The 23,963-nt window shown below is 45.3% G+C and overlaps 1 protein-coding gene across 5 annotated transcripts in view; it reads right to left on the minus strand.

Moving 5' to 3' along the window:
• Positions 1 to 23,963, minus strand: part of PARP4 (poly(ADP-ribose) polymerase family member 4) — a 570,213-nt gene that overhangs the window by 113,731 nt on the left and 432,519 nt on the right. For 4 of the 5 annotated variants that reach the window (XM_073613478.1, XM_073613479.1, XM_073613476.1 and 1 more), the window contains one exon: positions 7,998 to 8,243. In XM_073613478.1, coding sequence (XP_073469579.1) covers positions 7,998 to 8,243 — 246 coding nt within the window. Of the gene's footprint in view, positions 1 to 7,997; positions 8,244 to 18,758; positions 18,938 to 23,963 lie in introns of those variants that run through there. The other variant, XM_073613480.1, reaches the window with a different exon arrangement.

Below are 23,963 nucleotides of genomic sequence, written 5' to 3' on the forward strand. Positions count from 1 at the left end.
GGACCAATGAAAAACATTTCTTGTAATTATGAAATCTGACCCAGAACATGGAGGCTTTTGGAAAAGTATATGCTTTCCATCAAGGGCTCCGATACAATTTGGAAAGTTTGCTTGATTCCAAAATTCATCTGCTATTCTTCGCCAAATGTTTCCATCTGGTAATGGCATCACTGCTGGACACAGCTCTTCCCATATGGCTAAGCTAGTATCATGCACTATCTCCGAAATAGTTGAAATGCTCAGTAAAAAAAATGGTTTAAAGAGGTATAGTCATACTGGTCAGTCGCAAAAAACCTAGAAAAAAATTGAACATCTTTTTAGCTTTTTAAGTAAAACAACATTCTACTAGCACATAAATGGATACGATATTTATTATCTATACATACTGTGTGTATGTATATATATATATATATATATATATATATATATACACCACACACACACACACACACAGTAGACCAGGGGTAGGCAACCTCGGCATTCCAGCTGTTTTGAAACTACAAATCCCATCATGCCTCTGCCTCTAGGAGTCATGCCTGTGATTGTCAGGGTCTTTCAATGTTTCATGGGACTTGTAGTTTCACCACAGCTGGAGGGCCGAGGTTGCCAACCCCTGCAGTAGACCAAAAAAAAAAAATGACACTTGATAAATGAATGACTTCTTACCTCAAGGTCACTAAGAGATGTTCATCTGCAGGTACACACCTTCTCATGTTGGTATGTCTCCACTGCAGCCGTGGGTTCAGATGGTCCAGTAAGTAGTCGAATGTGGCTACGGTCATCCTAGTGAAGTTGAAAAACTTATTGGGATACTGTCGGAGTTGAGCGTAGTGCAGAGCCACAAAACCTTCAGAAGGCCGCTTCAGTAGCATGGGGTGGGTCCAAAATTTACGTCTCCTAGCCACAATCTGCTTTTTCTTGCTCTCCATTCTCCTGATATAGGCGAATATGACAAACAATGTCAAGATGTCCCAAAAATTGTTGGAATCCATCGCACAACGCAGATAGCACACACAAGGACAAGTCACTCACTGAAAACTGCAATGCAGCATGTAAGGAGCAATACTTTCTGGGTAATGGCATGAAAGCTACAGAAACTGCTGTAAACGGATCGAAATGGATGTATATGGGTAAATTAACGGATGTGAACGGATGTTAACGGACCGGAAGACGGATGAAAACGGAGATTAACAAAATGGAAAACGGATGAAGCAATGGATAAGAACCGATATGATTTTAACGTGGCTAAACTGACGGTGCCCCTGTGAATGAGGCCTTATATACACTAATTTGGGTTATGTTTCCAAAGAAATGTAGCAGCCTACATTTTGACCTAAATTTATAAAGAAATATAATTTTTTTGCACAATTTTATAACTAAGACAAACATGTTTTTTTTCTATATTTTTGGTATTTTTTCATTCAATAGCATACAATAAAAAACCCTGTGGTGATTAAATGGCACAAAAAAAGAAAACTCCATTTGTGTGAACAAAATTATATAAATTTCATTTGTGTACAGTGTTGAACAGCCGAGCAATTGCCAGTTAAAGTAGTACAGTGCTAAATAGAAAAAAAATGCCCTGGTCACGAAGGGGTAAAACCAACAGTTGGTCAAGATTTAGCTTGGGCCAAGCTGGCCAAAACAAACTTTACTGCACTTGCTGGGAACACTATTTTAACTGTATGTAGCCTCATCTACATGCAGTATACAGTGCTGCATTTTGGCAGTGAGACCGGACTTCCCATCTCACACCCTGAACAAAATAGAATAGGGTTGAATGCTGTTCAGCCATTTAAGGAAAGCTCTGTTTTCTTTGAATGAATACAAAGCTTACTCTGAGTGGCTGAGGAGATCACAATGTAATTTGCCTGCCTCTCTGCCTCAGCCAATCAGGAAAAGCTTTGTATTAATATATAGAATACAAAGCCTCCCATGAATGGCTGCTCAGCGCACAGCCCAACTAATTTTTTCCAGGAGTGGGACAGGATGTCTCCGTCCCTCTCCAAGACACAGCGCTGTATACTGAGGCTACATACAACTTATACAGCTTGCCCACCAATAGTGCCTGTTAGTGCAGTAAGTAGATTGTTTGGGCCATCTTGGTGGTTGAAAGGGACAATAAGTGTAAAGTTAGGGTATCTTTTAGCACAGTTGCCAACATTTAAAAAAATAAATTTCCAGGGAAACTTTTTTATTTTGTTGCGGTGTGTGTGTGCGCGCATCAAGCCACTGTAGGTAGAGAATTACCTTAATTAGGGGCGGGGCATTCATTTTAAATAGATGGGGTTCTACAAGAGGCATATCATTAACCTATTGCACAATTTAATTTGAACTGGTTGCCGACCACCGCAGTTTTACTGCGGCAGAATGGCACGGCTGGGCGAAACGATGTTATCTTGCGTCACTTCGCCTTTTGGCCACTAGAGGCACGCACATGCCCGCAGCGTGTGCTCAGAGCAGATGTGAGTGCCCGGTGAGCGTGATGACCTACGGCACCCGCGATCGCTCGTGACTGATCGAGAACCGGGATCTGTGTGTGTAAACACACAGATCCCAGTTCTCTCAGGGAGAGGAGACAGATCATGTGTTCATACTATGTATAAACATCGATCTCCCTCTCCTCCTAGACAGTCCCATCCCCCCTACAGTTAGAACACAGTGAGGGAACATAGTTAACCCCTTGATCGCCCCCTAGTGTTAACCTCTTCCCTGCCAGTGACATTTATACAGTAATCAGTGCATTTTTATAGCACTGATCGCTGTATAATTGTCAATGGTCCCAAATATGTGTCAAAAGTGTCCAATTTGCCCGCTGCAATATCACAGTCCCGATAAAAATCGCAGATCGCTGCCATTACCAGTAAAAAAATAATAATAATAATAAAAATGCCATAAATCTATCCCCTATTTTGTACATGCTATAACTTTTGCGCAAACCAATCAATATACGCTTGTTGCGATTTTTTTACCAAAAGTATGTAAAAGAATACATATCGGCCTAAACTGAGGAAAAAAATATATATATATATATTTTTTTTTTTTAAATGTGGGATATTTATTATAGCAAAAAGTAAAAGATATTGTGTTTTTTTCAAAATTGTCGCTCTTCTGTTTATAGTGCAAAAAAATAAAAACCGCAGAGGTAATCAAATACCACCAAAAGAAAGCTCTATTTGTGGGAAAAAAAGGACGTAAATTCTGTTTGGGTACAGCGTCGCATGACCGCGCAATTGTCAGTTAAAGCGACGCAGTGCCGTATTGCAAAAAATGGCCTGGTCATTTAGCAGCCAAACCTCCCGGGGCTGAAGTGGTTAAAATCAGGGCTTTTTTTCAGCGGGAACGCGGGGGAACGCAGTTCCGGCACCTCTTGGACTGACTATATGTAACGGCAAGGATGCTGGGGTGTGCTGCAGGGTACTGATGCTCACTGCTGGGAATCTATTTTTGCAAGGGGGTCTATTGTTGCTGGGGAGGTCTATTGTTGCTGGTGGGGGACCTATTGTTGCTGGGGGGTTTTATGTTGCTGGGGGGGGGGTCAGTTGTTGCTGAAAAAGATCTACTGTTGGGGGAGGGGTCTATTGTTGATGGCAGCCAGACAGACTATTAATGCTGGCTGTGCGGAGATCTGTTGATGCTGCCGGGAGTCTATTGTTGCTGGCGGGGAAATTTTGTTGTGGTTGGTCCATTGTTGTTAGGGTGATCTATTGTTGCTGGCTGCAGGGGATCTATTTTACTGCTTTTCTTGATATCATTACCAAATTCCATACAAATTACTTAGCACCTCAAAACGTTACTTGGTTCTATATTGTCTAAAAGGGACGGTACTGGGAGGTGGGTAGGGGCGGAGAAAAGGGGTGACTCGGAAAGGGGGAGTTCCTGCACCTATTGTCTGAGAAAAAAAGCCCTGGTTAAAATACTATATATACAGAAAGATTTATCATAATGGCAGAAAGGTTGCCAAAAAGGCATTGTTCATTAGTAATATTATTTATCTATTTTTTTAGCTAGTTACAGCTTTTTGTCTATCCAGTCTATTTAAAGTGCACCAACCCAACAGCCCTTGCAGAAAATTTCACTGCAAACATTTTTAGCACTATTTCACACTGACATTACTGGTACTGTGACTCCCATTGTGACAGCTGATGGGTTGATTGTTTTTGTAGGTGCAGAGGAGGGATGGGGTGGTGAAGAAGGGGATGGAGCAGGAAAGAAGGAAACAGGGTGGTGAAAAAGACTGGGCAGTGAAGGGGGCAGAGTGGTCAAGAGAAAGAAGGTGAGGTAAGGAATGTAACAGAGGGGGTCAGGAGGGGATGGAGAAGTAAAGAGTGGGATAGGGGGATGAAAAAAGGGATAGGGTGGTGAAGAGGGTGCCAAGGCAGGGAAGGGATGGTGAAGAGGGTGATGGGACAGTGAAAAGGGGAGTGGGGGGTTGAAGAGACACACAGTGACCCCACATATCAGCAGGAGTATGAGAGCAGCGCCCATTTTTCTCAAAGCAACCTGATACAGGTTTTCTCAAAGGTCCAGAGAACAGTAAAGCCTCTGCCTGAGCATCCTCTGACACCAGCACACTGTTGCACACTACACGGCCACCTACCTCCCCACACTACATGCTAATTGGTTGCCTCCAGCCCTGTATCATACAAGAGTGATCTCCCATGGCCCCATTCCAAATACATTTACAGTTGTCCACAAATGAGAGATGCCTCATGCTGTGATTCCTGGGACACAGATGTTGCAGGACAGATAATTTAAAAGTGGGACTCTTAAAGAAAATCTGCGGCAGTTGGCAAGGATGCTCTAGTACAGTAAATACTGCTGCCCGCATATAGAAAAACATATATTTTACCCGAGTTCAGTGAGGGGACTATGTTTATTCATTAGACATTCATGAGTTGATATCACAACCTGCAGGAAGAGGATACTAGGTGCAACAAAAAAGTAACCTAAGGGGCTGGCACTTTGCAGTTGCTAAGTTCCACCACAGCTCAGTTGGAAGCAAGCAGGACAAGGAGCAAAAATAACTGTAAACATAGGCAACTGATCATTTACTGTGTTTCTCAGTGAACTCAGAAAAAATAATTTGTGAGCTCAAAAATTATATTTTTTGTATCATTCATTGAGGAACACACTTTCATTCATTAGAGATGTGGGACGTGCTCAAGTAGTACCGATGCAGTGGTGAAGGAGGGTGAGCAGCTGTGGTGAGAAGTGAGGGTATGTAGGTGCAGTGTTAAGGGGAGGGGGGGGGGGGGGCACATTGGTGAGAGGAGAGGTAAAAATGCAATTGTGAAAGCAGAAATGGGCCAGAGCATAGAAATGCACTGTAACAGGGAGGGAGCGAGGTGGCTTGTGCAGACATGGAGTTAGAGCAGTGGAAAGCATGTACAAGTACAGTTGTCAAAGGTGGGTTCAGGTACAGTTCAGATGTGCCATTGAGAGCAGGGGGATGGGGTGGATTATGTGGATAAGATGATGTTAGTGGGGTTGATGGTTGGAGTTGGTGTCTTTGTGAGAGCCGATAAGAGCAGGGGACAGTGCAAACACAATGGTGGGAGAGGAAGGGGGTGCATGCAGACACTTTAGGATGAGAATTTAGTTTTATAAAGATGCACTGGAATGAAGACATGGGGTTAGGGTGTGCACAGGCACAAAGGTAAGAGAGGCATCCGACAGGTGCATTGAGGCAGGGAGGGGAAGCATACATAGGTGCAGTGATGAGAGGCAAGGTAATTGTGCAGTGCTGGAAGGGAGTGTGGTTGTGGTGGATGGGGAGGAAGTGTGCCTGCATGGATAGTGGTGAGAGAAGGGGGGCAAGGGCATGGTGGGTGGTTAGAGAAGGGGGAGTGCATGCATGGATGGTGATGAGAAGGGGGTTGTTGCAGGTGCAGAGGGTGTCGGTGGGCAAGATCGGTGGGTGGTGAGAGAATGGAGGCTGTAGGTGTAATGTGTGCTGAGAAAAGAGGGTGCATACAAAATGGCTGCAGGTGTGGGTGGTTGCTGGCACATTAAATGGCAACAAATGGGGGGCTGCAGGCACAGTAGGTGGTGAGAAATATAGCTGCAGTTGTGGTGGGTGCTAAACAAAAGCAGGTGTGATGTGGTGGTTGGTGAAAGACGGGAGTGCCAGTCACAGGCTGGCTGACACTGTAGGAGGGGAGTTGGGAGAGAAATGAGCAGCAGTAATTTCCATTATGCGCTTATTTGTGAGTTGATAGTGATGTACCTTGACAAATTTTGTGTTGGGTCAGCTCTCTGTGTTGCTAGAACACGCCGCGACCCTGATCCCTGTAAAGAGCCGCGGCCGTGGCTCTTTAACCATGTGATCGGCTGTGTCCAATCACAGCCGGTCACAGGTAAACACAGAGATGCAGGTAATTGGCTCTCCTCGCCTCACACTGACAGAGTGTGTGGAGAGGAGAGACGATCAGCGGCATCTCCTCACAGGGGGACATCTACACATGTAATCAGGGTACTGATCATCAGTGCCCTGATTACATTATAGTGACACCAGTGCCACCAATCATAGCCAGCAATTACTGTCCTTCAGTGCCAGCAATCAGTGCGCACCAGTGCCAGAAATTAGTGCCCACAAGCAGGGGCGTTGCTAGGGGGTGGCTTTTGGGGCTATAGCCTTATGTAAGTGGGGGGCTCTCTGGGGACCCTGATGCAAGGGAGAGGCTCTCTAAGGACCCAGATTTAAGGGGGAGGCTCTCTGGGGACCCTAATGTAAGGGGGGCTCTCTGGGAACCCTGATGTAAATGGGGGGCCCTCTGGGTCCCCTTATGAAAGGGGGAGGCTCTCTGAGGACTCTGATGTAAGGAGGAGGCTCTCTAGGGACCCTGATGTAAGGGGGGACTCTCTGGGGACCCCGATGTAAGGGGGCTCTCTGGGGACCCTGATGTAAGGGGGCTCTCTGGGGACCCTGATGTAAGGGGGCTCTCTGGGGACCCTGATGTAAGGGGGCTCTCTGGGGACCCTGATGTAAGGGGGCTCTCTGGGGACCCTGATGTAAGGGGGCTCTCTGGCGACCCTGATGTAAGTGGGGGGCTCTCTGGGGATATATATACACACACACGTATATTACTGTATATACATGTGTATGCCCGCCCAAGCGTATGACTTTCTTTACTACGCTGCTATGGGCTCTAGCCCCAGATCTTTTGTAGACCTAGCAAAGCCCCTGCCCACAAGTACCACCAATCAGTGCCCATAAGTGATGCCAGTCAGTGCTGGCTATCAGTGCTGCCCATCACTGCTGTCCATCAATGCCCATCAGTGTCGCCCATCAGTGCCACCCATCAATGCCCACCAGTGCTGCCTATCAGTGCCAACCAGTGCCACCTATCAGTGCCCATCAGTGCCGCCTATCAGTGCACATCAGTGCCCATAAGTGCGACATATTAGTGCCTCATCAGTGCCACCTAATCAATGCCACCTCATCAATGCCCACCAGTTCAGCCTATCAGTGCCGCGCATATCAGTGAAGGAGAAAAATTACTTATTTACAAAATTTACTGACAGAAACTAAGTAAAACATTTCTTTTTCAACATTTTCATTCTCTTTTTTTATTTTTTTTGTGAAAAATAAAAAACCCAGCAGTGATTAAATACAACCAAAAGAAAGCTCTATTTGTGTGAAGAAAATGATAAAATTTAAATTTGGGTACAGCGTAGCATGACCGCGCAATTGTCATTCAAAGTGCGACAGCGCTGAAAGCTGAAAAATGGCCTGGGCAGAAGGGGGTGTAAGTACCCAGTATTGAGGTGGTTAAAGAGTTCCCGCACACAAAAGAGGGGAGCAGGAGTACCTAGGACCTGCACACAAGGAAAGAATTGAAAATCGATTTGTGGTTTAAAGCGAAATTGAACCTAGAAAACAAAAAATGTCTGACAGGCAGGAATTTTATGACGGAAAAAGACCTTTTTGGTCTCTTCTGTCTGCCTATTAGCGTTAATGTACACCGAGCTTCCGACCATTCAAAAAGTCTTACCAGTGGGGGCTCTGGAATCAGATCTCTTGTGGGTGGTCCCTGCTTTTTTCCCAATAATGTTATTCCAGAAAACTTCTGTGAACTCATTCTAAATTCTTCAGCATGAGGTGCTGATGAACCAAAGCTAGTGTGTCGCGAGTATCCAAGTGCATGTGGTTCAGTTAAAATCAAAGAAAGTTCTTTTGATTGTTTTTTAGAGTCCAGGTCAGCATTCATCATTGAAGCAGGGACAAGTGTGCTTCTTCTCTGTTGGAACAGAAAAAAAGAGAACATTTTAGGTTTCCTGTCATGTATATACTACTAATTATTTGATTACTGCATTGGTTAATGGTTTTTATAGCATCTCTTTATAAAGGATTAGTTGTGTGATTCGCAAAGCAAATGTTTGCGGGTATATTGGTAGAACAGTATTTATTTTCAAAGGGGAATTCCTGTATGTGTAATGCAGCAGATGTGCAAATCTTTTTTGAATTTTAATATAACACTTGAATTTTGTTGGTTATTGAAATCTGTCTATTATATTGTATGCAGACACTGAAGGGCAAATTTCTTTGACTAAATGTCACAGGCAACTGTATCCCAACGGTTTGCCAGAGTGAACGATATACAAGAAATTGAACATCTGACTGCTGCCTTTAAAGACAAAATCGAGGAACATAAAATGCGCTGGTTCTGGGATCTGTTCCGTTATTTAGATGACCTTTACACAGTACCTCCATGTCCTGGGCTCCATATCACCACCAGATGGTCTTTTTATCCAACTCAACTCAAGCTTACCGGCCATTTTTAAACAAGATTCACCCATCAGAAACTGCATACAACATGCCAGGGAGATTCCAAATACAAATAAATATTCATCTTTTATATTTTAACTTAAAAAAGATTTGCCCATCTGTTGCAATACACATAGGTCAAATCTTCTTTCAAAATGAATGCCATCAAATACAGATTGGTGAATGTCCAGAAAACATTTGCATGAATCCTTAATAAATAGACCTTTATGTGTTTACAGTGCTAATGAAATACAGTGCCTTGAAGAAGTATTCATACCCCTGGAAAATTTTCCACATTTTTTCATGTTACAACCAAAAACGTAAATGTATTTATTGGGATTTTATGTGATAGACCAACACAAAGTGCCACATAATTGTGAGGTGGAGGGAAAATGATAAATGGTTTTCAAAATGTTTTACAAATAAATATCTGAAAAGTGTGGCATGCATTTGCATTCAGCCCCCTTTACTCTGATACCCCTAACTAAAATCTAGTGGAACCAATTGCCTTCGGTAGTCACCTAATTAGTAAATAGAGTCCACCTGTGTTCAATTTAATCTCAATATACAGTAAATACAGCTTTTCTGTGAAGCCCTCAGAGGTTTGTTAGAGAACCTTAGTGAACAAACAGCACCGTGAAGGCCAAGGAACACACCAGACAGCTCAGGGATAAAGTTGTGGAGAAGTTTAACCACTTCAATACCAGGCACTTATGCTCCTTCCCGCCCAGACCAATTTTCAGCTTTCAGCGCTCTCACACTTTGAATGACAATTACTCAGTCATGCTACACTGTATCCAAACAAAATTTTTATCATTTTCTTCTCACAAATAGAGCTTTCTTTTGGTGGTATTTAATCACCGTTGTTTATTTTTATTTTGCGATATAAGCAAAAAAACTGCGAAAATTTTGAAAAAAAACACACTTTTTTTTAGTTTCTATTGTAAAATTTTGCAAATAAGTCATTTTTCTTCATAAAATTTGTGGCAAAATTTACACTGCTACATATATTTGGTAAAAATAATCCAAATTAATGTATATTATTTGATCTTTGTGAAAGTTATAGAGTCTACAAACTATGGTGCCAATCACTGAAAATTGATCACATCTGATCACACCTGATGTACTGAAGGCCCATCTCATTTCTTGAGACACTAAGAAGCCAGGAAAGTACAAATACCCCCCAAATGACCCCTTTTTGGAAAGTAGACAGTCCAAGGTATTTACTAAGAGGCATGGTGAGTTTTTTGAAGTTGTAATTTTTTCACACAATTCTTGGGAAAATTAACAGGTTATTTCTCACACACAGCATATGCACAGGGCCGGATTTGCCACAAGGCCACCGAGCCCAGGCCTCGGGGCGGCAGTGGTGTAGGGGCGGCGCCGCTCCTGCAGCGTCTTCGCGGCCGCCCCCCCTTTCGCGCTGCCCATTAAAGTGCCCATAGAAAAGATGGCCGCGAGCCAAGTGACCACGCAATTGTCATTTAAAGTGCGACAGCGCTGAAAGCTGAAAAATGGCCTGGGCAGAAGGGGGTGTAAGTACCCAGTATTGAGGTGGTTAAAGAGTTCCCGCACACAAAAGAGGGGAGCAGGAGTTCCTAGGACCTGCACACAAGGAAAGAATTGAAAATCGATTTGTGGGTTAAAGCGAAATTGAACCTAGAAAACAAAAAATGTAATTTTATGACGAAAAAAGACCAGCATGGTAAGTGACATCCCCATCTGGTGGCAAGACAGCGTGGCAAGTGACATCCCCATCTGGTGGCAGGCATGGTGACAAGTGACATCCCCATCTGGTGGCAGGCAGCGTGGCAAGTGACATCCCCATCTGGTGGCAGGCATGGTGGCAAGTGACATCCCCATCTGGTGGCAGGCAGTGTGGCAAATGACATCCCCATCTGGTGGCAGGCAGCGTGGCAAGTGACATCCCCATCTGGTGGCAAGCAGCATGGCAATTGACATCCCCATCAGGTGGCAAGCAGCATGGCAAGTGACATCCCATCTGGTGGCAGGCATGGTGGCAAGTGACATCCCCATCTGGTGGCAGGCAGCGTGGCAAGTGACATCCCCATCTGGTGGCAGGCAGTGTGGCAAGTGACATCCCCATCTGGTGGCAGGCAGCGTGGCAAGTGACATCCCCATCTGGTGGCAGGCAGCGTGGCAAGTGACATTCCCATCTGGTGGCAGGCAGCGTGGCAAGTGACATCCCCATCTGGTGGCAGGCAGCATGGCAAGTGACATCCCCATCTGGTGGCAGGCATAGTGGCAAGTGACATCCCCATCTGGTGGCAGGCATGGTGGCAAGTGACATCCCCATCTGGTGGCAGGCAGTGTGGCAAGTGACATCCCCTTCTGGTGGCAGGCATAGTGGCAAGTGACATTCCCATCTGGTGGCAGGCATAATGGCAAGTGACAAGAGATGGTGGCAAGTGACACGCTCAGGGCTCCCAATGATTCTGCATTATGGTGAGTTTACATTACAATGTAATTATAGAAATAATGTGTTTCAATCATCCTGACATCATAACAACCATGGTGCCGGGGATGATTGAAGCACTAACACCAGCCATTGTCTTGAAAAATTGCCTGCAAAAAAGCCTTACCACTCGCGCGCTTACCCTGAAGTATTTTTAGTCTGTACAATTAAAGCCAGTTATTTTCAGTGTTCTCGTGTATGGAGATATGTTTTTAATTGATCTATTGTAGAAGTCATCGATAAAGGACGTGGTGTGTGTGTATGTGTATGTGTGTGTGTGTGTGTGTGTGTGTGTGTGTGTGTGTGTGGGGGGGGGGGGGGGGGCGGCATTGAAGGACCAGGCCTTGGGGCGGCAAAGGGAGTAAATCCAGGCCTGCATATGCATAATTGCAACTGCACCCCAAAATACATTCTGCTACTCCTCCCGAGTATGGAGATACCACATGTGTGAGACTTTTACACAGCCTGGCCATATACAAAGGCCCAACATTGAAGTAGCACTTTCAGGCGTTCTACAAGCATAAATTGCACATAACATTGTTCAACCACCTATTACACTTTTGAAGGCCCTGGAGCACCAGGGCAATGAAATTGTCCACAAAATAATCCAATTTTGGAAAGCACACACCCCAACGTATATTTTATGAGGCATAATGAGTCTTTTGAACTGTTTATTTTTTTCCAGAAGGTTTTGAAAAACGTGGAAAAAAATGAAAATGCATTTTTTTTTACACAAAGTTGTCCATTTATAAGATGTTTCTAACACATAGCATGTACACAGCAAAAATGACTCCCCAAAATGCATTCCGGTACTCCTCCTGAGTATGGTGATACCACATGTGTGAGACTTTTACACAGCCTGGCCACATACAAAGGCCCAACAGTGAAGTAGCACTTTCAGGCGTTCTACAAGCATAAATTGCACATATCTTTTCTCAACCGTCTATTACACCTTTGAAGGCCCTGGGGCACCAGGACAATGGAATTGTCCACAAAATGACCCCATTTTGGAAAGCAAACACCCCAATGTATAATCTATGAGGCATAGTGAGTCTTTTGAATGGTTCATTTTTTCCAGAAGTTTTTGGAAAATGTGGAAAAAAAATGAAAATGCATTTTTTTTACACAAAGTTGTCCCTTTATAAGATATTTCTAACACATAGCATGTACATAGCAAAAATGACACCCCAAAATACATTCTGCTACTCCTTCGAGTATGGCGATAGCACATGTTTGAGACTTTTACACAGCCTGGCCACATACAGAGGCCCAACAGTGAAGTAGCACCTCCAGGCATTCTAGCAGCATTAATTGCACATATCATTTTCTGACTACCGATCACATTTTTGAAGGCCCTTCATATTTCTAACACATAGCAGGTACATACCAAATAACAAAAGATTACTTGTGGTTTTAGAAGTGCAGTGGTCCACAGAGGAAAGCATCGGTCCAGGCAGCAGGCAGGGATGAGGTCAGCGACAGCTAAAGCAATCATCCAGGCAGCAGGCAGGAATACTGTCCATAGTTCAGTAGATACTGTCAGCATGGCCAGAGCACAGCCAAAGCACAGCCAAAGTATAGGTCCAGGTAGCAGGCAGAGGTGTCCTGGCAGAAATACTGTCCAAAGTCAGTAGAGGCAGCAGGCAGATATATGGTCAACACAGCCAAAGTATTGGTCCAAGCAGCAGGAAGAAACATGGTCCATAATGTCATGGGTCATTACAGGCAGCAATATGGTCAGCACAGCCAAAGTATTGGTACAGGCAGCAGGAAGGACCATCAAGCTTAGGGCCAGGGGGACAGGGGTAGAGGCTTCTCCCACCCAAATCGATTTGAAGCCTCCGGGCAACCAGACCCTGTTCTGGGAGCACAGAAAATGAAAAACTGTTTTTCTCTACTCAGAACGCTATTCTGAAGCCCCTCACATATGTGAGACCCCTGTGTACTGCAGTAGATGGCCAAAAGATCAGTTGAAGTGGCAGGAAAACACATGGTCGATTAACAGGCCAAGGTCGGTGCACGTGGAAGCCAGAAACATGGTTTAAATCGGCAGGCAGAGGCATTGTCGGTAAACAGGCTGAGGTTGGTGCACGTGGAAGTCAGAAACGTGGTTTAAATCGGCAAGCAAAGACATCGCTGGTAAACAGGCCAGGGTCAGTTAATTAACATGGAAGCAGGCAAATGGGGAAATGGCAGTCTGTTAATAATAAGGGGAACTAATTTTGGATGGATGTATGATCATTTTTGAAGCAATCTCCGATGCACAGGCCAGGTTGGGAGGGACATTGGGGACAATAATAGCTGGTATCTCTTCTTACTTCTCCTCTGCTTCATACACGGCATTTCTTTTGGCATCTTCTTCCAGATTCTGTGGGGGGGGAATGTGATAGGGAAAGTGTTGCTCGTGAAGTCAACTCACGCTATCAGAATGAATGCTTACTGGGGTGGGACCTTGTTGGTAAATGAGGGAAGTGACGATATCTTCAATATACTTCAGGTAGGTGATTTGTTGGTTTTGAGTTGCTTTTTGGTAGCAGACAAACAAATTAAAAAGGGCCATGTGAAACAGGTGAAATGCAACTTTCTTATACCAATAACGGGACTTTCTGGTTGATAAATAGGGCTGTAGCATCTGATCGTTTAAATCCACCCCCCCACGTACATATTATAATCGTGGACACATTCGGGCTTTACAATGGGGCCGCCTCTTCTTTGGGTCTCCACCAAGGTGTCATTGTGGATGGTAGAGAGGATGTGGACATCTTTCTTGTCCCTTCACTTCATGGCCAACACCTCCTCGTTCCTCATGAATGCCGATTCTCCGTTTTGCAATTTTTTGGTCAACAAATTTTGTGGGAATCCCTTCCGTTTTTTTTTTAAAGTACCGCAGGCCAGGGTTTTTTTACTATAAAGGTGACGAAAAAGGGGCAGGCTGGTATAATAGTTGTCGACATATAAATGGTATCCTTTGTCGAACAGGGGGTATGCCAGCTCCCAGACAATTTTACCACTGGTTCCAATATATGTGGGGCAATCATGGGGCTGGAGCTGGGAGTCTTTGCCTTCGTAGATCCGGAATGTGAAAACATATCCAGTGGCTCGATCGCATAATTTATTTAATTTCGCCCCATACCTGGATCTCTTGCTTGGTATTTACCGTACTGCTTGAAGTGCAGTCGGCCAGTGAAATGTATGAGGGACTCGTCCATGCAAATTTTTTGGTCTGAGATAAAAACGTCTCTAAATCACTGGGAAAAGGAATTGATTAGGGGGTGTATCTTGTACAATTTATCATGGTTGGGATGATCTCGGGGAGGGCACTGTGAATTGTCACTGAAGTGGAGAAAATGCATAATCATGTTGTATCTTGTCCTGGACATGACAGCGGAATATATGGGCATGTGGTGGATGGGGTTGGTAGACCAATATGCATGGACTTCGTTCTTTTTTGTAAGCCCCATATTGAACGTAAGGCCCAAAAATAATTTAAATTCGTCCAGTGTTAGATGTCGCCACTGGAACATGCGGGCACAGGAAGAATTGGGGTTGGCAGCAATAAATTGGGATGCATACACGTTAGTTTGATCCACCATATTCTGCAGCAAATCTTGTGGGAAAAATAAAGAAAAATAATCAAATTGAGAAAAATTTGTAGTGTCGGGCTGCACACCTGGCTGTGCAGTGAAAGGGGGGATGATAGCGGATCCTGAGTTGGCAGGCAACCATAAGGGGTTTGCCAGGGCAAGGTAGGACTGGGGCTGGGTTATTCGGGTTGGGCGTGTGATTCCAGTGCTTGTACTGGGCTCCTCTTCCTGGGGTCTGGCCCTGCTGGTGGTGGGCAGATCTCCCGATCTTGGTCCTGATCTTGGTCCTGATCTCATTCTTTTGGGATGGACGGTTTCCTCCAAGGACTCGTACTCCGATCCACTATCCTCCACTGGCTTGTACTCTGAACCAGAATCGGATGATGGGAGCTCCCCGCTGCTCTCATCATCCGACATGGTAAGAAGGGCATATGCCTCCTCAGGTGTGTAAACCCTTTGTGACATTATTGGTAGTGCTTTTTGGCGGGCCTATGTAATGGTACTGCTGGCGGTAGTGGTGGTACCGATTAGTGGCGGGCCTGTGTGGCGGTACGGGTGGTGGTGGTACCGATCGTGGTACAGGTAGCGGTACGTGTGGTGGTGGCGGTACCGATGCCGGTACGGGTGGCAGTACTGGTAGCAGGCCTGTGTGGTGGTATAGATGGTGGGCCTGATGGCGGAACTAGCGGTGGTACCGATGGTGGTACTGGTAGCCTGTATGGTGGTACCAATGGCGGTACTGATGGCGGTGGGCCTGATGGCGGTACCGATAGTGGGCCTGATGGCAGGACTGGCTGTGGTACCGATGGCAGTACTGGTAGCCTGTGTGGCGGTACTGATAACGCTGGGCCTGTGACAGATGATTGACAGATGGGCTAATTGATTGGGTGACTGACAGATGGGCTGATTGGCTGGGCTGATTGACAGATGGGCTGACTGACAGATGGGCTGATTGACAGATAGGTTGGGCTGTGTGACAGGTCCTCTTTACTGGGGGGGGGTCGTGTTGTGCACAGTATACAGTATATATAGACAGAACACTACACTGATATCTCACTTACTGATCCCTGCACTCTCCTCACACGATCGGTGTGTGAGGAGAGAGCAGAGATCAGATGGTAACTGCTCCTCTGTGTTTACATTTGTCACCGGCTGTGATTGGACACAGCCGGTCACATGGTAAACAGCCAATTTCATTGGCTGTTTACCTTGATCGGGGAAGCGCTGTGTCCAAGGGACACCCGCCTTCCTCGATTCCTGCCCTGCACTCCTCCGGCAGCACGCACCGTGCGTGCCGCCGAGTTTGTTATGACATGTGATCGGCTGTGACGTTGACACAGCCGATCACGTGGTAAACGGCCAAAATCACTGGCTGTTTACCGTGATCGGGGAAGCGCTGTGTCCGAGGGACACATGCCGTCCCCGATCGCCGCGCTGCGCGCCCCCGCGCTAGTGGGTTATCCTGCTGGACGTCATATGACGCCCAGTCAGGATAACACAACCACCGCCCGGCCGTCATCTGCTATGGGCCGGGCGGGAAGTGGTTAAAGCAGGGATAGGTTATAAAAAAATATCCCAAGTGTTGAACATCTCATGGAGCACTGTTCAATCCATCATCCAAAAATGGAAAGGGTATGGCACAACTGCAAATTTACCAAGACATGGCCGTCCACCTAAACTGACAGGGCAGGCAAGAAGAGCATTAATCAGAGAAGCAGCCAAGAGACCCATGGTAACTCTGTATTCTCTGTATTTGCAGACGATACTAAGCTAAAAACAGGGCAATAACTTCCCCGCAGGATGTGAAAACCTTGCAAAAAGATCTGAACAAATTAATGGGGTGGGCAACTACATGGCAGATGAGGTTCAATGTAGAAAAATGTAAAATAATGCATTTGGGTGGCAAAAATATGAATGCAATCTATACACTGGGGGGAGAACCTCTGAGGGAATCTAGGATGGAAAAAGACCTGGGGGTCCTAGTAGATGATAGGCTCAGCAATGGCATGCAATGCCAAGCTGCTGCTAACAAAGCAAAGAGAATATTGGCATGCATTAAAAAGGGGATCAACTCCAGAGATAAAACGATAATTCTCCCACTCTACAAGACTCTGGTCCGGCCGCACCTAGAGTATGCTGTCCAGTTCTGGGCACCAGTCCTCAGGAAGGATGTACTGGAAATGGAGCGAGTACAAAGAAGGGCAACAAAGCTAATAAAGGGTCTGGAGGATCTTAGTTATGAGGAAAGGCTGCGAGCACTGAACTTATTCTCTCTGGAGAAGAGACGCTTGAGATGGGATATGATTTCAATATACAAATACCGACCTACAATAGAAATAAAACTTTTTCGCAGAAGGGAGTTTAACAAGACTTGTGGCCACTCATTAAAATTAGAAGACAAGAGGTTTAACCTTAAACTACGTAGAGGGTTCTTTACTGTAAGAGCGGCAAGGATGTGGAATTCCCTTCCACAGGCGGTGGTCTCAGCGGGGAGCATCGATAGTTTCAAGAAACTATTAGATAAGCACCTAAATGAACGCAACATACAGGGATATACAATGTAATACTGACACATAATCACACATAGGTTGGACTTGATGGACTTGTGTCTTTTTTCAACCTCGCCTACTATGTAACTATGTAACTATATGTAACTATGTAACTCTGGAAGAGCTGCAGAGATCCACAGGACAACTATTAGTTGCGCACCCCACAAATCTGGCCTTTGTGGAAGAGTGGCAAGAAGAAAGACATTGTTTTTTTTTATGAATGAGAAGACCCCCAAGAGAGATAAGAAGTAGGCAGGTATTTTCCTACAAAAAAACTAGCGTGCTGGTTCAGATACAAATTGTACAGCAGCAGGACAAGATCCAATACAATAAAAAATAGAGCATACAGTAGCTTCCCAGATGCAGGTACGGTGAGGAAAAATGTATTTAATCCCCTGCTGATTTTGTACGTTTGCCCACTGACATGATCAGTCTATAATTTTAGTGGTAGATTTACAGTGGGGATGGAAAGTATTCAGACCCCCTTAAATTTTTCACTCTTTGTTATATTGCAGCTATTTGCTAAAATCATTTAAGTTCACTTTTTTTCCTCATTAATAGCTTCACAACAATTCCGTGACTGTTTTTGAATGGCCCAGCCAGAGCCTTGACTTAAACCCAATTGAGCATCTCTGGAGAGACCTAAAAATGGCTGTCCACCAACATTTACCATCCAACCTGACAGAACTGGAGAGGATCTGCAAGGAGGAATGGCAGAGGATCCCCAAATCTAGGTGTGAAAAACTTGTTGCATCTTTCCCACAAAGACTCACGGCTGTATTAGATCAAAAGGGTGCTTCTACTAAATACTGAGCAAAGGGTCTGAATACTTAGGACCATGTGATATTTCAGTTTTTCTTTTTTAATAAATCTGCAAAAATGTCGACAATTCTGTGTTTTTCTGTCAATATGGGGTGCTGTGTGTACATTAATGAGAAAAAAAAATTTACTTAAATGATTTTAGCAAATGGCTGCAATATAACAAAGATTGAAAAATTTAAGGGGGTCTGAATACTTTCCGTCCCCACTGTATTTTAACATTGAGAGACAGAACAACAAAAAAATCCAGAAAAACGCATTTAAAAAAATTGATAAAATGATTTGCATTTTAATGAGTGAAATAAGTATTTGATCTCCTATCAGCAACATTTCTGGCCTCCAGGTGTCTTCTATACAGGTAACGAGCTGAGATTAGGGGCACTCTCTTAAAGGGAGTGCTCCTAATCTCAGCTTGTTACATGTATAAAAGATAATCAGATTCCAATCTCTCCACCATGGCCAAGACAAAAGAGCTGTCCAAGTGTCAGGAACCATGAAACAGACGGAGACAGAAAATGCAGTAAAATCACACCTTTTTAAAAAAGTGTAAATATGGTACAACTGGTAAACGTAGTCAAAACATAGCCTGGGATCGGTAGTCAAATCGGGTAGTCAGAACAAGCCAGGAAAACCGGAGGCCAGAGATCCACATACTCAGAGGCAGCAGACAGGATCAGGAACCACAAGGGACATCAGCCAGGTAAGTCTTCAACAGGAAAACAGCAGAGAGTCTCTAGATCTGTTGACCAAGGAGAAGGCATTGAAGCAATGAACCAGGCAATTTAAATATCCAGAAGGGGCTTGCTGTGGGCTTGACTAACGAGCAGATGATCAACAGGTGAGACACTGTGGGTACTGGCAATTAACCTACAGTTGAGTAACTAGAACCCAGCCCTGACAGTACCCCCTCCACAGTGACCCCTCCCCCATCGGAGGACCACCAGGTTTGAGGAGAAAATGTCTATGGAAAGCACGGAGGAGGACAGAAGCATGTACATCCAAGGATGAGACCCAAGAGTGTTCCTCCAGACCGTACCCTCTCCAATGAACCAGGTATGCGCCCGCAGAACCTATGGGAGTCAATGATCTATTGTATCTCATACTCCTCATGGTTCTCTACCTGCACTGGGCAAGGACATGGTACCGAGGTGGTGAAGCAGTTGCATGATCTATTGTATCTCATACTCCTCATGGTTCTCTACCTGCACTGGGCAAGGACATGGTACCGAGGTGGTGAAGCAGTTGCACACCAAAGGTTTTAATAAGGAGACATGAAAAACATTTGAAATACACATTTTAGAAAAAAGGTCTAATGCGTAAGCCACTGGGTTGATCCTATGGAGAATGTGGAAAAGCCCAATAAATCCTGGTGCCAGGTTCAGTGAGGGAATCCGGAGTCGGAGGTTATGAGATGACAGCCACACTCTCTCCCCAACCTGGTAGAAAGGCGCAGTTAGGCGTCAGCAGTCAGCATTGAGTCTGTACCTCTCACTGGCACATTGCAAGGACTCTTGGACCTGCAACCAAGTGGAACGAAGATTACGGAGATGCTCCTCTAACGCAGGAATTCTTTAAGGAACAAATGAGTCAGGCAACATGGAAACCATTATTCGCCATAAACGGAGACAATCGGGAAGCGGTATTAACGGCACTATTGTGAGCAAACTCCGCTCAAGGTAGGAGGTCTGACCAGTTGTTATGGTGGTCACAAATATAACTGCTCCAAGGTTTGGTTTTCTCGTTCTGCGGCCCCATGGGACTGCAGGTGATATACAGAGAAGAAGGAAAGCTGAATTCCTAACTGTGCACAAAAGGCTCGCCAAAACCGGGAGACAAACTGGGTACCCCTGTCAGAGATGATAACCTTGGGTAGCCCAAGTAACCAAAATATCTCCCGAGCAAAAATAAATGCCAAGTCTTTGGATGTGGGCAACTTTAGTGGAATACAATGTGACATTTTTGAGAACCAGTCAACCACCATAAGACTAACTGTGTTGCCCTGGGAGTTGGGTAACTCCACAATAAAATCCATAGATAGATGGGTCTAAGGCCTCTCTCCATTGGGTATGAGTTGTAGGAGGCCCACTGGAAGGTGTCGTGGAGTCTTAATCTGTGCACACACGGAACAAGTGGCTACAAAAGCAGTTACATCAGCGCAGAGACTAGGCCACCAGAATTGTTGAGAAACAGCCCAAATGAGTTGATTCTTCCCTGGGTGGCCAGCCGCCTTGGGAGAATGGCAAGTCTGGAGCAAAGCATTGTGGATATTCTCAGGGACAAAGCAGCGGTCACCAGGTTTCTCGGGAGGAAACTGGATCTGAGCGGCATGAATTCTGTCACCCAAAGGTGAGGTGAGACTGGTGCGTACAGTAGCCAGAATTCATTTGGGAGGTATTACAGGAACAAGCACTGACTCAATCTTGTAAGCGGAGGAAAACTGTGCGAAAATGAGTCAGCCCTCACATTCTTAGTACCAGGTAAGAATGTAATTGAAGCTTGAGAGAAAAAGAGCCCACAGTGCTCTTCTGTGAGATAAATGTTTAGCCTCAGACAAGAATGTGAGATTCTTATGGTCAGTCAAAATGAGGACTGGCACAGTGGTACCTTCGAGGAGATGCCTCCATTCTTTAGGATCTAAAATGATAGCTAACAATTCTCTGCCCCCAAACTCATAATTGCGCTCTCAGAGGTATCACGTCGAGACAGAAGGGGGCCCACTCCAGTCTCGGATGCATCAACCTCAAGAATGAAGTGTAGCGTAGGATCAGGATGTGCCAACAAAAGCAGAATTGAGAGACTCAAAGGCTTTAATGGAATCCAGAGACCAATTCTGTGGGTTACCATCCTTTATGGTCATATAAGTCAGGGGTTTGACCAGAGAAGCCAAGAAAACGTTGTAACGGAGGTAGACCTATGGGTTGAGGCCACTGAAGAACTGCAGATAATTTGTCTGGGTCCATCGAAAAACCAGCAGTAGAAATGTCATAACTCAGAAATGTAACCTGTTCACGATGGAACTCGCACTTCCCCAACTTCCAATACAGGTTATTATCTCTCAACCTCTGTAGCACACGGGAGACATCTTTCTAGGGATTTAGAATATATAAGAAAATGGTCGAGATAAACCAGCACACATTGCTGCACCATATCTCGGAGGACATCGTTGATAAACTCCTAAAAAGCTGCAGGAGCGTTGCAAAGACCAAACGGCATTACGAGGTATTCGAAATGTCCTGTCCTGGTGTTAAACACAGGTTTCCATTCGTCACCCTCCTTGATCCTCACAAGATTGTATGCCCCTCTCAAATTGAGCTTTGTGAAAACCGTTGCTCCCTTGAGGCACTCAAATAATTCCGTAATCAACGGAATCGGGTAGGTGTTCTTAATCGTGATGCTATTGAGACCCCTATAATCAATACAAGGTCCCAGTTCACCACTCTTCTTTTTCACAAAGAAGAAGCCAGCACCAGCAGGAGACAAGGATTTGTGGATGAACCCTTGAAAAAGCAACATAGTCCTGTATGGCTTTAACCTCCGAGACAGACAAAGTGTAAACCCTGCTTCGGGGAGGCATAGCACCAGGTTGAAGGTCAATTGCGCAATCATACGACTGGTTGACCCTTGTCAAAGACATCGCTAAATTCGCAGTACTCCTCTGGCAAGGAGGAGAGGAAGAGGTGCACAAGACTTTAGCTACTTTCCAAAAACATGTCTTACTGCATTGTGGTGACTAGGAAAGAACCTCAGCACAAAGAAAATTAAAAGAGGGGTTGTGCCTCTGTAACCAAGGATAACCAGAAACCAACGCATAATGAGGAAAGGAAATTTCGTGAAATTGGATTATCTCATGGTGAAGAGCCGCTACAGCCATGGTCAATGGAGCAGTCTCATGAGTCACGTGGGCAGGCTGTAGAGGTCTCCCATCAACAGCCTCAATGGCAAGTGGAGTGGCATGAAGCTGCAGGGGAATCGAGTGCTTAAACACAAAGCCACTGTCTATGAACAGGCCTACAGCCCCAGAGTCGATTAGAGCCTGTGTATCGATGGACGACTCAGACCACGAAAGGGTAACCAAAACCAGAGGCCTATCCTTCACGGTAACTGGGGACGTAACAATGCAACCTAAGGTCTGTGCCCTACAGGACCTCAGGTGCAAGCGTTTCCTGGACAGGTAGGACAAGACTTCAAGAAGTGACCTGCCTGGTCACAATAAAGGCACAATCTCTCCCTCCTCCTAAAGGCCCTCTCATCTGCAGAGAGATGTGTGAAGCCCAACTGCATGGGTTCTACTTCACTGGCAGACTCGGTACCAGGAAGCACGGGAGGTGAGGGAGGCAAGGGTGGGACTACAAAGCTCGGAGCCAAACATACAGGAGGCTTCCGCAAGCGCTCCTTAAAGGAAGGTCTCTTTCAGAGTCAGGAGTCAAAGAGAAAGGCAAACATGATCAACTTCTCCAGATCTGTAGGTATGTCTCGGGCTGCTATCTCATCTTTGATGTTATCTGAGAGACCAGGAGAAAAAGCAGCCATGAGGGCCTCGTTGTTCCAAGTGACCTCTGCTGCCAGAGTATGGAATTCAATGGCATAATCGGCAACAGTTCTCGTACTCTGTTTGATAGACATGAGGCTCTTGGCAGAAGTGGAGTGTGCCGGAACATCAAATACCCTTTTAAAGGAAGCCTCAAACTATGGATAACTCAGGACAATGAGTTTTTGCATCTCCCATAGAGGGTTTGCCCAGGCCAAGGCTCTATCAGAAAGCAAAGGAATAATAAAGCCTACTTTGCTTCTGTCCGTGAGGAACGCCTGGGGCAGCATCTCAAAGCATATCCCAACCTGGATGAGAAACCCTCTGCATTGAACTAGATCGCCCCCAAATCACTGGGAAAGCAGAGCGGAACCAGACATACCTCTTACAGAGGAAATATTCAAGGCGGGTGCCTGCACAGAGACTGGAGCAGCAGCAGCAGAGATGGCCTGCAACACAGGTTGTACCGGAATAGCCACATTGGGAGGATCCAGGTGAGCAGTGCGAGCATCTGTAACGCTATGGCAAACTGATCCATGCGATGATCCTGCTCATTGAACCTGGAAAAAATATTACCACTAGGTGGATTGCCTGCATCTTCTGAATTCATGACCTTCACCTACTGTCAGGAACCATGAAACAGAAGGAGACAGAAAATGCAGTAAAATCACACCTTTTAATAAAATGGTAAAAATGGTACAACTGGTAAACGTAATCAAAACATAGCCAGGGTTCGGTAGCCAAATCGGGTAGTCAGAACAAGCCATGAAGTCAGGAAGCTAGAGATCAGTGTAGTCAGAGGCAGCAGACAAGATCAGGAACCAGAAGGGACGTCTGCCAGTCAAGTCTTCAACAGGAACACAACAGAGAGTCTTTAGATATGTTGACCAAGGCGAAAACATTGAAGAAATGGACCAGGCAGTTTAAATAGCCAGAAGGGGCTGGCTGTGGGCTTGACTCATGAGCGGGAGATGGTCAACAGGTGAGCCACTGTGGAACGATGAGTACTGGCAATTAACCGACAGCTGAGCAACTTGAGCACAGCGAAGGAAGGGCTGAGAGCACAGCCCTGACACCAAGAATGTCAGGAACAAAATTGAAGACCTACACAAGGCTGGAATGGGCTACAAGATTTCCAAGCAGCTTGGTGAGAGGGTGACAACAGTTGGTGCGATTATTTGCAAACGGAAGAAACACAAAATAACTGTCAATCTTCCTCAGTCTGGGGCTCCATGCA

Source organism: Aquarana catesbeiana, linkage group LG02 (genome assembly GCF_042186555.1).
Source record: "Aquarana catesbeiana isolate 2022-GZ linkage group LG02, ASM4218655v1, whole genome shotgun sequence".
NCBI classification, from domain to species: Eukaryota; Metazoa; Chordata; class Amphibia; order Anura; family Ranidae; genus Aquarana; species Aquarana catesbeiana.